This window comes from Platalea leucorodia (genome assembly GCF_965183815.1).
Source record: "Platalea leucorodia genome assembly, chromosome: 12".
NCBI lineage: Eukaryota > Metazoa > Chordata > Aves > Pelecaniformes > Threskiornithidae > Platalea > Platalea leucorodia.
The window spans coordinates 4,978,198-4,995,292 of record NC_138834.1 but is presented as its reverse complement, the minus strand read 5'-3'; the positions used below and the strand labels follow the sequence as shown (position 1 = coordinate 4,995,292).

The following is a 17,095-nucleotide window of genomic DNA, read 5'->3' as shown; positions in this document are numbered from 1 at the left end:
CAAAAACGCCAGGTAGTCAGCAGAATTTGTATGGGGGATGGCTGGGGGTGGTCTCTACCTTAGAAAATCCTGCGAATGGCCTTAAACTTTTCAGGAATGTTATTTATAAACCTGGCTCTGATTTACTGTGTTGGGTAGCTTTGTTTTCATGTATGCCACGGGAATTATTCAGGGTTCTTACTTTTCTAGAACAGTCAACGTTCCTTTTTTAACAGTTTTTTTTAAGTTTGATGGGATTTCTTATGAGAGCTTTAGGAGAACCTGAGAAATAACAAGTTGCAGGACGAAAAGAAAACCTGACCTAGATTTCAAACTTACTAAACTTGAATTGAAAACAGTATCAATAGCATCAGTGCCCCGTTTTGCTGCTGTTGACATCAGTAGCTGCAGTCCTCATAACTTTGGTGCGAAGATTTTGCTGAATATTTTATTCACTTTATAGAATTGGAAACTGAAAAGTTGGAGCAAACTTTGAAGTTCTTCCTGCATGGGAGTCTTGGGAATGTGGTGATGCTGAAACAGGTCAGGAGTTGTAAGCGTTAGCTTAGTCGATGGCTCCTTGAAAGGCTTTTATACGCCATCACCCAAGTTCAAACTTCAGCTTTCCTTGTTATTTTCCCTGCAGTTAATAGCATCACTAACTCCTTCTGGACTCCTTACATTGCTTCATTGGCCATATCAAAGGAAATTAAATAATCTTGAAACAGTTCCAGATACAAAGTTCACAGAGAGGCCCCATCTTTGCAATAGGCTTAGGTTCAAAGAGCAGTATTTTTACTTCCGAGGCTCTTGTATCCTGTCCCAAACATTGCCAGTCAAATCTAGTTTAGTAAAAACTCTGAACTCATGTTTTGGAAGGTAAATATTGGGAAAAGCCCCACACTTAAGAAGTAAAAGCTACCTGGGATGTGTGCCTGCTTGGACTGAAGGTAGCTGCAGTCAGTTTGCTCACTATTTAACAATGTACAATGCAGCTGACTGTTTATTTAGCAAGTAAAATATAATTGGGGTTTTACTACGTTTTACCAAGTTGCACCTATTTGAAGACGAGATTAGATCATTAGCAACTGAGAACTAATGCATCTTTATTGAGTGTAAGTCCAGTTGAAGAGCTGATGATTGCCTTTTGGAAATCTCTTTAGCTGTCTCTGAACAGCGCTGTGCTTTGTTTTGTGTACAGGACACCGAAATTCTGAACACCGCAATTCTCACGGGAAAAACAGTGGCAGTGCCCATCAAGGTGGTCTCCATTGAGGAGAACAGTGCTGTGACAGACATTTCTGAATCAGTTGAGTGCAAGTCCTCTGATGAAGACGTCATTAAAGTAAGTTCATGCCATGTATTAGCTTCTCAAATGTCATGTCTTTTATACACAAAATGATAATAGCCTGCGAACAACCACTAAATTAACTCTGCAAATTAATTGTACTACTGTTTCAAAAGCATGAGGAGAGGGATTTTTAAGAGAAGAGTGAGTCAGGTGCAACAGTACAGCCACCACACTGAGTTTCAGTAGAATTACTGTGTTTAATTTTTATTTGTGCCCTGATTTTAAAATATCTTGATAATGTCACCTCAAGTCCTCTGTGCACAGAGCTCATTCACTGTGAAACCAGCTCTGCTGTTAATACTAGCTCTGCTGTTAGTACTGCCGCTCCAGATGTTTCTTATCACCCTTCCAGCTGTGATTATCACCTTCACAGCTGCATCAGTGGAATGGATTGGGTAAGCGTTCCCCAGCAACTGCAACGCAAAGTCATCCTGGTCGACTTCACATTCTGCTGAGAGCTGTTTTGAATTAACAACTTGATTCTGCACAGAAGTGGCTAGAAAGCATTCACATGACCCGTCCATCAATTTAGCACTAGCAGCTTAATGTCGCACAGTAACAAACACCAGTATTGTCTTAAGGCAACACAGCTATTTCTGCTGTGAATGTGTAGTCAGACCCTGAAGGAAATTCACAGTTGTGCAGGGAGTCAGTACAAAGGCAATGCTCTGCATGAATCCCCTTGCACTTTCCACACGGGACATTCATGGTGCACGGGCTTTAAGCAAGGGTGATTTTACCCTTGGTCTATAAGCTCTTTCGAACAGGGTTTTTTTACAATATTATGTGATTTTACAGCATATAGCACAGTGGGCTTTGTGATGATACCCTTTAGGTGTCTTTAATATGCTATCAGCCCTCTTGGATGTCCAGTATACAAATAGTAATGCCGCAGCATTATGTGTTACAGTCAGTTCAGTTTGTAGGTTCATGGAAGGCAATAAAACTCCTGTGAACTTGCAGGACCCAACAGTTTGCTGCACTGTTGTAGAATTTATGTAGAAGCATTTATTATACCAGTAACCAAGTAGGTGGGAAAAATAGTCATACTTTGAACTAATGAAGCCATTATAGAAGACTTTTACAGAAAGCTTTCTGCTTTCAGTGGATCCTTCAGAGCCAAACAAATCTCTCCAGTTTGCTGGAGCTTGAAGTGCTCCCATATATTAGATGCTTTAATCTTTTTTTAGTTTTTAATCTCAAAGAACTCCTGTTAACCTTTTTCCTAATGTAACCACCTACCTACAAATCAAAGTAATAGCTGGAATTCAGTTTAGGGATCATCCTGATTGTAACCTTATTGGAAATCACATTCCTGAGTAAGAAAAAGCACACGATAGCATTCACAAATTAAAAAAATAAATTCAGAAAAGGACTGCTGTGATCATCCAGATTAGCTGTCTTGCTTAAACAGCTTACAAAATTTCACCAGATAATTCCAGCCCTATGGGGATTTCTTCTTTCCAGCAGTGAAAATGTCCAGTGTTAAGTTCTTCCATTCAGAGGCAGACTCAGGTCAGGGAAAAAAAATATATCTGATGGGCATTTGTTATACATCACCAGATGATGCATAGAAAATGACAGCACAATGATTTCCCAAAGAAAAGTCCCTCTGCAAAAATTACTTCTGGCTTTTATAGCTGTGCAGCATATGGATCAAGAAGAAATGAAATTCCCGAATCTTACAAAAAAAGAGAGTGTTCTTGCAGTAATTGCGGTACGGCCTGGACTATTGCAGTTCTCCGACACTTTGTTTGGAAAGAATGTTTTCTTGAAGCACTATGTCCTTTGCTTAGCACTTGGGACCCTGCTGTGCTCTTCTCTTATTTTCTACAGAAATAATTTATCTCCACTAAAACGGTTTCTTAAAATGGAGCCTGTCTGCACTATCGGAACATTTTTAAGTGGCTTCTGGAATCCTCCCTATGTAGCTGCTCTGGAGTTGAAGTGAAACAAATAACTGGAGGCTAACACACAGTGTTTATTGGAATCGACTAGAGAAATTTTTCAGGTGTAATTTCTTTCTCTTCAGAAATGTTTTGAAATTGCTCAGATGAATAGAGAAACTATCTCCTGTGTATTTAGAAATATATGCAGAATCTCTAGAGGAATGCATCTGTAACATGAGTGCTAACTGCTATGAAACATACAGCTAGTTAAAAAATAGAGTTCAATGAAATGCTTTGGACAAAAAGGTTTTATTATGTCATCATAAAGGAAAAAGGGTGTTTTTTCTCTTCTAGAATGTTCCAGTTTCCAGGGAATTTTTTTACATGGGGAAATGAAGTTTGGGGTTCAAGTCAAATCGACATGTTCATATTGGTTTTGATTTTAAAAAAGCACTCAGAAAGCTTCAAATGGAGCACAAAGTCCTTTAATCCTTAATTAATTTTTAAATTCCCCGTCAAGCTTTTATGTTAAATTCTTTGGATATATCATCATCCTCTGTAAAATACTGGTTTAGATACCTTGTTGGGAGTAACCTTTCTGGGTTTTTTGTTTGTTTGTTTGTTTTTAAAAAAAAAGTCCAGTCATCATAAATTATATCTGTTGGGAAGAGATCATGGTATCGTCAACAAAGAATGTGTGCATGTGTATACAGTTCATGTTCCTGAGCATCCCTGTCATAGCAGAACCAAAACATACTTACAGGTATGAAAGCCTGTAGCTTAATTAAAACCACAAACTAAGAAAAAAAAAGATGTTATTGATGAGAGCTATTTAATACTTAGCCATATTATCGTCCAGAGGTTCACACAGATATTTTTGTTTGATTTCAATTGAGTGGAATTTCTGATACCTTTGGATTCAGGCAAACATACAGATTTAGGCTAGAAGTTGAAGATGAACGGTGCCTATTAGCACTTGGCTTGTAATATTTAGTCATCAAATAAGTAAGTGTCCATTTGTATGGTTCATGTAAAGAGCCTAAAGGTAACGTTTCTCCCAGCAATTTGAATGGCCATCAGATAAAAGCTTATTTATATTAATTTTTACAGTGCCTTCAGTTTGGCTGCAATTACACTATTCTCGGTAACAGAGCCCAGTGGAAATCTAAACCTAAGATATATCTGCAAGTAACAGGTAATAGTTTCCCCAGTGATAAGCATGGTCTTGAGGCAGCTCAGTGCACAGTTTGTGTCCTGTCTTAATCTGCTGACTCCTACTCCTTTTACTCTTTTTATTGTCTCGTAGTTTCAACTCTTTACTTCCAAATTTACAGTTGATTTCATGAACTTTAAAAGTCTTTGAATGCTCTAGACCTTCACAGAGTGGTCCAACGTTTTAAAAGTGGACAGAAAATTTATTATGACACTAAAAATCAAGAAACAGCCAAATTTTACTTTGCTAAGCTGGAATTTACCAATAGGATCCATATATCTGGATCCATTAATAGTAATTGCAGTTGCATGGGTAGGCTCCTTTTCACCTCCTGGAAATTCAAGTGGAACGCGACTGCTTTTGCCGGTGCTTTTGTGGAGCTTGCTCAAGAGCAAATATTGCTGCGGGTTCCCGGGTCACCTGGCTGCTAGAGCAGATGTGGCTTCACGCTGTGAAGAGCAGCGGTTTCAGGAGACCTGCAATACCTTGTGACATTTCCAGATTGAAAACTGTTGATAATCCTTACGAACTTGAGGATGTATTTTCCATTAAAATAACCTGAGTTCAAAAATCTTTTGTGCTATGTGTATTTCAGAAGCTACTGTAAACATTTTGGGTTTGTATTTCATCATTCTTGAACTAGCTTTTATCCCACTGCTGCATGAGGGGATGCTATGTACATGGTATTGTATTCTTATCGTGTTGCTGTTATTTACAATTGGTAAATTACAAGCTGGATACTAGTCTCAGTGTATTAGCCTTCAACCATTCTCTAAAGACCTTATTTACTAGTTTCTTTTCATTTTTAAATGGCATTAATAGCTTTGAGATGTATTCAGATCAAAACATGGATTCAGATAATATTGGTCCACACGTGCAGCTGCTGTGGTCATCACTGGAAACAGAAACACGGATCTTACCTTTAAGATGTCCCTCAGTAGTTGTTAATAAACAGTGGGCTCTTGGTTTCATTGGCACTGATGAGCAGAGGGAGACATTAACCGCAGGTAAAAGCCCTGCAAGAATGTTAGGAATTTCTGTTTGGAGCTAAAATCCAGAACAGAGTGTCACAGCTGGCCCTCTCTTATCACAGTAACTTGAAACAAAATCCCAGATCAAAGCAACACTGAACTGTTGGTGGCTGAAAATCTGGCTAGGGGGGTTTATGGTTGAACTCTAGCTTCATAGCTGGAGAAGACTGGAACTACTGCTGGTATCGACACTTTGAAAGCAATAGTGATGGGACTTATAGACACCTGTCAAGGTTACAGATCTTGTTTAAAGGCCCAATCCAGGAATCATTTACACACATGAGTAACTTTACTGTGAATACTACTGACATCAGGGAACATACTCATATGAAATAGTTGTTTAGGATTCATAAATGTTTCAGAGATTTTGCCATTTGTGGTGGAAACAGTTTATGAAATGAAATTAATTCTTGCTAAATAGATGCAAACTCATGTTGAAATGTCTGCTGTTCATTTGTGAATCTATTCAGATTAAAGGCCAGTCTGGCTGCTGTGTAACACATGATGTAGGAAAGTCTCAGTTTGCCAGTAAGGAAGCTGACAGATGGACATTTTCATAAGATGTAAATAAATAGTTGTGTACTAATTGTAGTAATTTCTTTTTAAAATTGTGTATCTGGAACCATATCACAAGACCCTATTTACTAAGGAAAAGTCATCAGCACTTCATTATTTAGATGATACTCTGCTATTGTCTTAATGTACCCAGTCTTACACAAATAGCTATGCTTCAACCTCTTCAGCTGTTACCTAACTACAAAGAAATTTCACTGTTCTTCCTTACTTTCCAGTATTTGCAAAACTTAAAATGTGTTTTAAAACTAGATACAGAAGCACTGTTTTCCCTTTGACAGGCAGAGGAACCACTAGTTAGCAGCGTCCATAGGTACTTTTGTTAAAAGTTGAAATATGCATTTTCCTGCCAGTAGGTTGAATGTAGTTCCAAGCTGAGTGGCTGAGCTACAGGCAGCTATTAAAGAATCGAACTCTTAAGCCTCAATCCTGCACTCATTAAAGCGCTGCGCTCATTAAAGCCATCAGGAAAGCTCACCCTGAAATTTTAATGGTATGGGGACAGTCCCTCAGGCTCCTTAATGTTTCATCATAGTACCGTGGCTATTCCAGAGAAGAAAAATCTTAATAAATACAAGATTATGTGTCTATGGATGTCTTTTCCATCATATTGTTTAGGCACCAAATAGAAAGATACTTACTCTCACTCGAATCAGTGGCTGTATATTGGGGCAACACGATCGCTTGCTCTCTGAGTACGGGGGCTGGATGCCAGACTTTGTAATTCAAAAGCAGGCTTCCGCCAGTAAAGGAAATCATCTTGCCCTTTATTTATATTAGCCCTGCCTAGAACAGTGTGGTTATCTGTGCATAAGCAAGGCTGATATTCTGTTAGTGAGAGCAGGGGTCCCCACACCGTACATATATTGACCTGAATGGGGATCAGCTTCTCCCCACAGCGGACGGACTGACTGGGGATAACGTCCTGCTGCAGCACCAGCTTCTGCTACCTGATCTGCTTTCTGTAAGGGCTCAGCTGGTCCCTGGATCCATTGGAACTTTCCAGACACGTAACCAAGAGAGAGCAAAACAGGCACCCAGGGAATGGTGAGATGGGGACAGGCGATGACAGAAACATTGGTGTGATGGAAGGGTGTGAAGTGTTACATTAAGGAAAGTGCTAGTGCCAAAATACATTGGTCTGTCAGAACCTGAATGAAGATGAATGGGAATCAGTGTGTGACTGTCCTTACCTGGTGCATTGCAGTGCTAAAGGATATGGATATGCTTGAGATTGTTAAGGAAGGACTTAAATATCTGCTGTGTTGCTCTCCACGGGGCTAATTCAAGATCTGGTCCTTTTCCCATTGAAATTAGTGTTACACAATGAGCATTACAGAACTGATCTTGTAGAGAATCAACGCTTCTGGTCCTAAACATAGCTGGGACATAATTGTACTTGGTTCAGTGAAACATTATTACAGATACTGCCAAAATATAAAAATGAGGACTCTCTTAAGTATTTGTCAGAGGAAAGCTAAGTCTGCTGAAAACAAAGCTTCCCATGGCATCTAAGGTTTCTTCCCTGTGCTTTCTTACCAGCAGCATCTGGAGGCAGATAATGATGTGGTGGGTAGTGATGAAGTGTGATGCACATGGTGATTTCAAGGGGAAGCAGAGTTTCAGAAGATTTCATCCCATTAGAAACCCTGGCACGTCATGAGCACGTTGCATTTTCCCTCATACCTTTTAACTCCTGCTGCATATGGCAGGGTGAGCGTCCAAACTTGCATTGCATTTTTGCACCTCAGTATACACATATATTCTTTGTATGGGGCTTTATTGCACAGCCTTCAAGACTCAGAGGATTTAGGGCTTTACATTATGTTTTTAGTGCAGGTTATAGGAGAAAATAAAACCAAGGGGCTGACTAGAAAGAACTGGTTGTTCCTACCAGCTATTTTGATCAAGGAAGAACACCAACTTCCAATAAAAAGCTCCTACAGTGAATATAATGCAATTGATTTATCACTCATTTTTTACTAAGGTCAAATAAAACTCTATTTGGCATTTGTTAGCTAGGTGCAACTGTTGTAGAGCTGAGCATGCTGAAAAACGAGTAGGTGGATAAACTTCTGATTAAAACAAGTCTCATTCCTAACTCAACCCTATAAAACAAAGGGAGAAATGAAAAGTCGCGCTAGATGGGGTTTCCAGGAATCCAGTGTGGTCTAATAATAGACAGGCCATATTCTGTGCAGTCACTTTAATGTAATGTGCTCTTCTGTGGTTTTATGGAAGTCCTGCAAGATTCAGTGAAAGCATGGAGGGGTCAATCTGAACAACAGCAGCTACTGCCAGTCCTCCTCCACTGTAATAAGCAGGCAGCTGCTCATGGAGGGTTGATGCCTCTTTCAGGTTCTTCAGCCCACACAGTCAAAATTGTAGCAGTACTCTTATTTTAAAAAATAAAGTAGTTGTATAACTTTCTGGAAGGAATGTAGAAAAGTTGGACTACTCCTCGTAAGGTGCCTGTGTCTTCATTCTCAGGCTTGCAAGTCTTCTCTGGGTTAGCGCCAGCATCAGGAGCTGAAAGCTCAGTCCGTGTGACACCGTGCTGAGAGCCAACACGGCTACGCTGCTTTTGTGTCCTGAGCTAGGGTCTCTGCACGGGGCTGTAGGGACACACCAGCAGGCTCAGAACAAGCATGGGATCTCTGTCACATCCACTGCATGGTGCAGATACGCCCAAGGGCCGCCACAAATGACCTTTCTGAAGTTTATGTTCGGTAGCTGATGAACTGCAAATGCAGTTCCTATTCACCACACCCTAACATAGCTTTGAAAGCCCTCAAAAGCAGAAGCTGTCTGTCTTTCTGAGTCCAAACCCAGCACCCTCTTTCTCTGATGGCTTCTCTTTCCTCTTCTGATACTATGTGGTCCTGTGATTTGTGTGAAACTGAAAAGCTTTAAGAACAGGAAAGAAAGTCACAGCATTGGAATTCCATTGTTTTGCTGTTCTGAAGCCCTGTGACTTTGTAGGCTTTTCTTCTGGTAAATCTAATATGATATGTTATATTCTGAACAGAATTGCAAATAGAAAGTCCACCTCCTTGCCCTCCTCCATATTTTTCACAGTCCTGTGATTTACTGGGATCAATATACATCAGTAGAGCGGAAAAACTTGAGAGGAGCTTTAGAAAAATGAAGCTTTACCGCACACTTCTGTCGGATGCAAATACGGCGTATAGGCCAGCAATATGTGGAGCTTTCATAGAAGATGTTATATCATTAATGGATACCACTACTCCCCAAGCAGTCAACCTCTGTGGAAATTGAAACTCAAAATTTACATGGTCTGCAATACTTAAATTCAGCAATAAAAGTTGTAAATACCTTGCCGTCCCATAAAATGCAAAAATTTCAAGGGCAGCTAAAGAAACTTTTAAACCTTATCCTTGCAGACTTCTTTCCCTGTCCCCTGTGCCAGGGGAGACTTAGGTTAGATATTAGGAAAAATTTCTTCGTGGAGAGAGCGGTTATGCATTAGAACAGCCTGCGCAGGGTAGTGGTGCAATCATGGTCCCTGGAAGTATTCAAAAAACGTGTGGATGTGGTGCTTAGAGACATGGTTTAGAGGTGGACCTGGCAGTTAAGGTAACGGTTGGACTCGATGATCTCAGAGGTCTTTTCCAACCTTAATGATTCTATGATTCTATCTCATGCCTTCACCCAGCTCACTACCTGCGTTAGTGATGTCAGTATGGAAAACCTATACATCCCAAATGAAAAATCAAGGCAGAGTGGCAGTAACGGTGCCTCAAGTTCCACAGAAAGTGCTTCAAAATCAACTTCAAAGCTGCAAGATCAAGACCAGGAAAGTAAATGGGAGAAATAACATTAGTCTTGTGGCAGCTATAGATGTGATGGGAAGATAAGCAGTTTTCTCCAGACCTTTTTGAGTAATACAGTCAGAAGAAACGATCGTTCACTTCTCCTTTCCTTTTCTGTCAATAGCTGTAATTTACACGTTGTGAATTTGTATATTGTAGGTACATACTAAGTTCGAAAATGACAAGCATTGTGATGTTCTCAAATGTGCAACTGCTGTCCAAAGTCTGTAGATGGAATTAAAAGTCCCTGCATTCACCCTGTGATCCTGCTTTGCCGGGCAAGGTGCTTGGGGCCATGCTGCACATATAGTCTGGCACATCCCTAGAGAGTAGGACCCAAACTCTCTGTTCAGCCCTGTTTTCAGAAATTACTTGACTGGAGAGTGCACAAAACAAGACAGATTTTGTTTTACGTGATAATGCTAGCTGCAGAGAGCTCCTGTGGCTCAGCGCAGCTACAGTTCAGCTTGAAAAGCTGGTCATTTGGGAGCAAATAGATGCCCTCCAGTCTCAGCTGGCATTTTGTGCCCCTTTTACTCTCTCAGTTCTGTCGTAGTGAATGATATTCAGTTAGTTAAATGTACTGCTTCTGCTCTGCAAAGCTGCCAGCAAAATCTTTGTAATGAGATTAGATAATGTACAGCCTTTTCCCTTAGAAATGCTCTCTAGCTTTGGGGGTTTTCTACTTAGTTTTGCTAATCTGGCTGCTGATACTGAAAACGCAGACCTTTCTCAGCATAGAGGGTCCAAATTGCTTTTAAACTATGGCCCTGATTTTACGGAGTTCTCTTCTTCAGCGCTCAGGGCTCGATCCCTGTGTTATTAGCGCGGGTTGCTGGGAACTTTGCCTGAGGACCGATCGCAGGGATTGAAACCACATTTGGAATGTGGCAGCTGTTTACAAGCACAAAGCAACACAACAAGCCGTGTTATCCATTGAAAAGTGCAGACAGTTAGTTTTAAGAGAGACAGAATGTAGAGAGGCTTAAATCAGTTATTAAAGTGTAATACCTGCCTTGCTCCCTCATCACAGTTTCCAGAATTGGAGTAATTATTTCTCAACTATTTCAAGAAACAAATTCATTTTTATTTCCTTTTGGTGGGTGATAGGTAGAAACAACTTTCAGGGTTATTCTTGCACATAATGTGAAAAATCAAGCCTTTCATTTCTTAAAATGACAGTCTTATCAGTATTAAGTCTGCATTACTGTGTTTACCTTTGTGCTCACCCTGTGAGGGGAGCCTTTGGCTTCGCTTTCCGAGTCACTGAGCTCAGCTCCAGCTGCAGTCGGTGGGAACGACGGGTGGTTCTGGCAAGTCAAGTCACGCCAGCAATTAGCAACTCCTATAATGGGTGCTCCCATTTTAAAGGCTGCTCTAACAGTGTCACAAACCTGTTAATATCATTCCAGAGATGATGGAAGAGCTCAGGTCTGAAGCTTTAACTCTTACCAGATTTAAACAGTTTAACATGAAAGAATGAATAGTATGGGCCTTGAGACAGCCTCCATTTTCCAGTAGGTAGGTTATTGATTATTCAGGATTATGCAGCCAAGGCTTGAAATCCTTCTTATGAAGCAGATGCCATTTCCTAATGTTCATGTAGCACAGGATTTCCTTTATGTATAAAACTATAGAGTTTAATTGGCATCAAGGCTAGAAAGCTATACAGTCTCTCTCAAATCTTAGAAGAAATTCTATAGCAAGGACATGAATATTACAAAATTCTAAAGGATTGTCCAAAAAGCTTGTGGAATGATTATCACTGTCTAATATTTTCTATATATTATGTAAGTGTCAGTATATTCAGTGGATAAGTCATTCAGGTGCTCTGTATTCCTTAATGGAATGAATGACTTTGTTCACAAAGCTTAACCTCCATGAGCTTCAATTGCCCTTCTCACATGTAAGAGTGATGATATTGAGCTGAAATGCTAGGAGTGTCGTATATTTGAAAAGTGCTGAACATCACTATTCTTTACTAATTATCCTGTAATTTTTTTCACTGAAATTGAGATTCCTTTAAGAGATGCTGGAAAAATCTTTTTGCTCACAGAAGTGCTTTCACAAATATTGAAACATTTATGTAACCTTTGAATATTTTAGCAACATTTACATTAGTATAACAGAAATGGGTAAATGGGTTTACATACCAAAATACAAGATTCTGAACCTGATGAATACAAGCAGGACATCTACCATTATCATATCTCCTCATTTCTGTTCAGTCTTGAAGTTCTGAGACTTTTTAAACCTCAGGGTGTTTAATTAAGAGCAAACCACACAGACTTCTACCTAGAAAATGGATTGATGCCTCACAAATTTTCAGTGTTCATAAACTTGATAGGTTTGCTGTATTAAAAACTTCTCTTTTTGTCCTTCAGAACTGTCCTTCAGAGACTGGGCTGATACCTCCAGAGGTGAAAAACCACTAGGAGAATAACAAGCTTAGACTAGACTAGACTCACAGAGTCAGTACCACTCGTTTATTTTTAGGTCTTATGGTTGTCATTCTTTCCAATCCTGTGTACAACAGATACAGAACAGACAGTGTTTTGAGTTCACCATCTTTTGAAAGACAATCTTAGCTTATATATGACATGAAATTTGTCTTTTGTAAACTATCTGCCTCCACCAGTAGTTGAATGAAGATTTCTCGGGAATCTGTAGCAGAATTTAACCCAGCAAAACCAATATTCTTACAGTGTCAACAGCCCCTTTATGGCCGCAGAGTCCAAGGCAGTATATTGTCACATCCTTTGTGGGGACCTCAAGCAGCTCATGCCCCTTCTTGCAATTCTGCAGTACAGAGGTCATGGTGGGTTCAAGACCTTAATCTGAAAGGAGTAAGTAAAGGAAGACCCAGAGGTTCTGCATTTGACTGGTAATGGTACTAGGAATCGCCTTAGTATTCACTGCAGCTAATTTGTTCCTTACCAGATGGAAGGGTACATCCACCCCCCAGATCACAGTCACATAGCGCCATAGGTAGTGATTCAGGAGTGACTCTCTCTTGATTTCCAGGCAGTAGTTTTCTCTGTCAGCTCAATAAAATGTGATTTGTTGCAGAGAGAATCTATCCAAGTCGTTTGGAAAGGCAACGGCCTTTGTTACAAAGGGGCACAAAAATATAATGCCAGAAAAAAGGAAGGCAAAGAAGAAACCTCTAGGGAATTGTGCTTAGCCCTGTCTTTTGCTGTCTAGCTTCTTTATTTTAGTTTTAATCTGGAGAGAGAAGTTAGAAAAATAGAAAAAAAGGGGGAAAGTAGCTGAATGCGGCTTAATAATGAAAGAAACTGCTGAAATAGCATCAGAAAGCTCTTTAAAATGCAAAACTTCTTGCTGATCAGCTACACAGGATAGAAGAAAAACAATCACTTAAAGGCGGTGGCTAAGCAGGCTTTCCCTTCATCATCTCTCACTTCTTCTGATGCCAAAGATAAAAAGCACTTTCAGAGGGAAGATGTTTTCATAGTAAAAGCATAAATACTACAGGAGATGAGAAACAGATCACTGTTCACAGTCTCCAGCTTCTATTAGAAACGTGCTTAGCCTGCTGTGGGCAGGGCTGACAGACGAGAGCCGGTCATTGTACTGGTCAGTGACTTTCCAGAAGCGTTGCAAAACTCTGGAGGAAAACAGAGAGGTACTTTTATCTATCAAACGTGCTTAAACATATACCTTTTTAATTAAAGAGAATTTGAGTTCTAATATGATCCAGTTTAATTTATTACTCTTTCTAATCTGCCTTCTATCCTTCCTCCGTGATTCCATGCGACGATGTTTTGTCCCTACCAGTCCTGTGTTTCCATCTCTTTTAACCTCATACGAGAACAGATCAAAATAGTTTTGCCAAGTCTGTGTTGAATAACTCCAAAAACTGTTGACTGTGGTGTTATTTCCATCTGAGCTAAGGGGGTCTGGGGTTGTACCACATCACCCCTACCCTTTTTTTGTGAGGGACGTCTGCTTAGCAAATCGGACCTTACATGTGGCTTGCTGATGTTCTAAATTGTAGCAGAATCAGTATATCTGGATTTGTTCTCCGAGGCCAAGAAATCCTTTTTATTTGTTTTTTAAGGGACACTGTGAGACAAGGGCAAGGGAAGCACTTGCTGTCATTCTGCTAGCCTGCTATAGCTAAGCTTAGCTGAGATGTGTTGCTTACAGAAGCTGTAGACTATGGAATAGCTTTAATTGAACATTTCTTGAGGAGGAGTATCCTTAATCCTGTACGTACGGAGAGCACACACACATTGTGAATTAGACACTGAGATACTTTCTCCCTTTCATCCCCTGTATAGCCCTAGTTGGAAAGTCTGTTGCCTTTCTTTGTCAGAAGCCATCAATGTTGCTTCAAGAACGGATACCTGAAAGCACAATAGTTAGCATGCACACAGTAATACAACAGAACATAAGCTTTGCTGCTCCTGTACATTCTGTGTGCTGCCTCTTTATCAGAAATACAGGAACAGAAGAAAGAGCATGTGTAAGGACATTAGCAATGCTTGTACTTGGTGAAAAGAGTAATGTTTTTCTCAATGCATCTCATAAAGACTTGCCACTATTGCTGATGCATGTCCAGTAATAAATATTAACCTGTAGCAATTTTAAAGGCTGTGTGGTAGCTACAGCAGCCACCTCCTTAGGATGCTGTATGTATTTGTTTAGCCATTTGTTTGTCACATACTCATGAAGGCATATAGCAGCTTTACAAATACAGATGGAGATTGGATCTCAGCCCAGAACCATTTAGGAATTGCAGTTTTGCTACTATTGTTACTGTGTTTTTTCCCTGACAGTCACATTTGTTCTGTTAATAACAACATTGGGCTTTAGATAATATTAAATCATATATCCAGACCAGACCTGGTCAGTCTGAAGCTGAGTATGTTATCAGAAATCTTTTATCAGCATGTACATGTGGTTTACTATGTGCATAAATAAGCAACTTGTACAACTAACTTGGAAAGTTCATTCATTTGTCTTTGGGATAAACTCCATAGAAATGAATGGGATGGAACCAGTTTCAGGATGGCAATGGCTACTGCTCCAAGCAGAATTAAATTAGATCTTATTGAGAAGCCTCCCAAAAGCTGCTGCTCAAAGGAAGATAGGGCTAAAGAACAAAGAGCCATATCTGAAGCTGCGTTGTTCCAGACATAGGGTCTTCTCCCCCAGGCACACTCACTACTTCCCATTTGGCTCTAGAAGTTCTGTGCTCCAGGTGCAGTGCAGTTCTCTGACTGTAGCTCACCAAGGCTCCCTGGGTTGTGTTGTTTATGCCAGTGGGGGAAAATGGACAGAAAGAGTCAAATTGACTTTTCTAAGGTTACAGAGGAAGACAGAAATTAGACCCTGTGTCAGCCAGGACTTCCTTGTACCCTGAACTTCATTGAGGATGTTGTGCCATAGATAACATTCATACGTGGTATGTTATTTAGATGTGAATTCCTTTTAACTTCAGCCATCTAAGAATTAGGTATCTGGTCTAAGATACTTTGCAGGGTCTCCATCTCTGGTGGAGAGGCACAGGCAGCTTCAGTGAGAGGGGTGGTAAGACTGCCAAGCATCGAGAGGGGAAAGTCACCCACTGGCCATTCCTGTTCCCATGCAGCTGAGACAGCAGTGAGACAATGGGCTTGCATTAGACATCAGCAGCTCAAATACAGGAGCTGAATGCCCCCAGTCCATCCTAGCAGCCGTATATGGCTCTAGGCAGAAATGCCTCCGTGGTCAGGAAGTCAAGGCTGTAACTCCTGCCGCGTAGCCCTTGCTTGCCCGTGCAGTTGGAGTTGTTTTCATGAGAAACATTTTCACGATGTTTCGTCTCCCAGGGTGAAGCTGATGCAATGACACCACAGAAAGAAAGAGCAGCCTATCTAGGAAAGAGTTCTGAATTACTGCATGGTATTATGTATTATATCATGCACCTGTGCTGCATAGTACTTTTAGATTAGATCAAATAGTCGTTCTGAAACAGCCTAGCATGAACTAAACCCCTTTCTGTACTGCCATTCAAGTTAATACATGTAAAAATAGGGCATGCCATTCATCATGATAAAATGAAGACATTTCTGCCACCTTCGGACTTTTAAACCCCTCTTAGATGGTCTGAGGGAGAAGCCTAAACAGACAGATGGGTCAGGTATTGTAATACGTGGTATTGTTTTCAGTCAACAGAGCCCAGTTACAGCATAACCCTCTTAGGGAATGAGTCATAGGAATGTTTGTATTACGCTCTCTGAAGTTTCCTTTTGCAGTCTCACCATCAAATATTTTAGCAGAATGTGAGCAGTGCCTAAACCTGACAGAGGATACAAACGGGATGTGTATGTCAAACTGGGAACAGTTTAGCTCCTGTATCTGTGGTCACAGAGGACATCCATCTGTTTGATTAGCCTGGGGACATAAGCATTTCCAGCTGATAATCTTCATTTGAATAAAATGATATTGGGAATGGGAGTGGGGATAAAAGGGAGCAGATGATAATATAAATATATGTTCAGGTGGGGAGATGCATTGCCACCACTAACGATCCTCATTATGGGTGATGAAATAGAATTCTGACGGGATGGGAGCAAGAGCAGGAGTTGAAGAGATCTGCTGGGGTTACTGTTAATTTCTGCAGACATACCAGCTCATTTAGTAATGCAACAGCTCCCATTGCTAGCCACTTAATGTATGATTAATGTGCCACAGGATTTCCCCAGACATTTATGACACCTTTAGGAATAGATATGACAATGACTTTATCACATGGAGTCACTTCATACTATCTGCATCCCTCTTAATGATTTATATATTCAGGAGTGATTTTATCACTAGTACTCAGTAACGTAATAAATGAGAAAACTCAATGGTCTGTAAATTACAACATTGATTAAAGAAGTGATTACTGATGTAACTCTTACATGGCTATGATAATGCTTGCTTATATTTCAGGACAGCATTTACATGTTGATGATAAATCTACTGCAGTGTTTAGAAATACTTTACAGCTTTAATCAAAATGTAAACACTTATAAACAGATAATGTTTATTGTGGAGGAAATGAGTAGACTTCTGTTACTCTTCAGTGGATAAAATCCACTCCAGAGCCAGCTTTGTCTTGAAGGCTGAAAGCATGTCACCCCTGATGAAGGTACTCATCACGGTAGAGCTTTGATTTGCTGCTTGCCCCCATTGAGACCTGTTTTGGTTTGTTGGGTTCCTCTTAAAGCCGT

The 17,095-nt window shown here is 40.3% G+C and overlaps 1 protein-coding gene across 1 annotated transcript in view; it reads left to right on the top strand.

Annotated features, from left to right (window-relative positions):
- The window catches only part of TMEM132C (transmembrane protein 132C), a gene marked incomplete at both ends in the record, with an annotated part of 221,134 nt that overhangs the window by 191,274 nt on the left and 12,765 nt on the right, over positions 1-17,095 (top strand). The window contains one exon of the mRNA XM_082324781.1: positions 1,181-1,324. Coding sequence (XP_082180907.1) covers positions 1,181-1,324 — 144 coding nt within the window. The remainder of the gene's footprint in view (positions 1-1,180; positions 1,325-17,095) is intronic.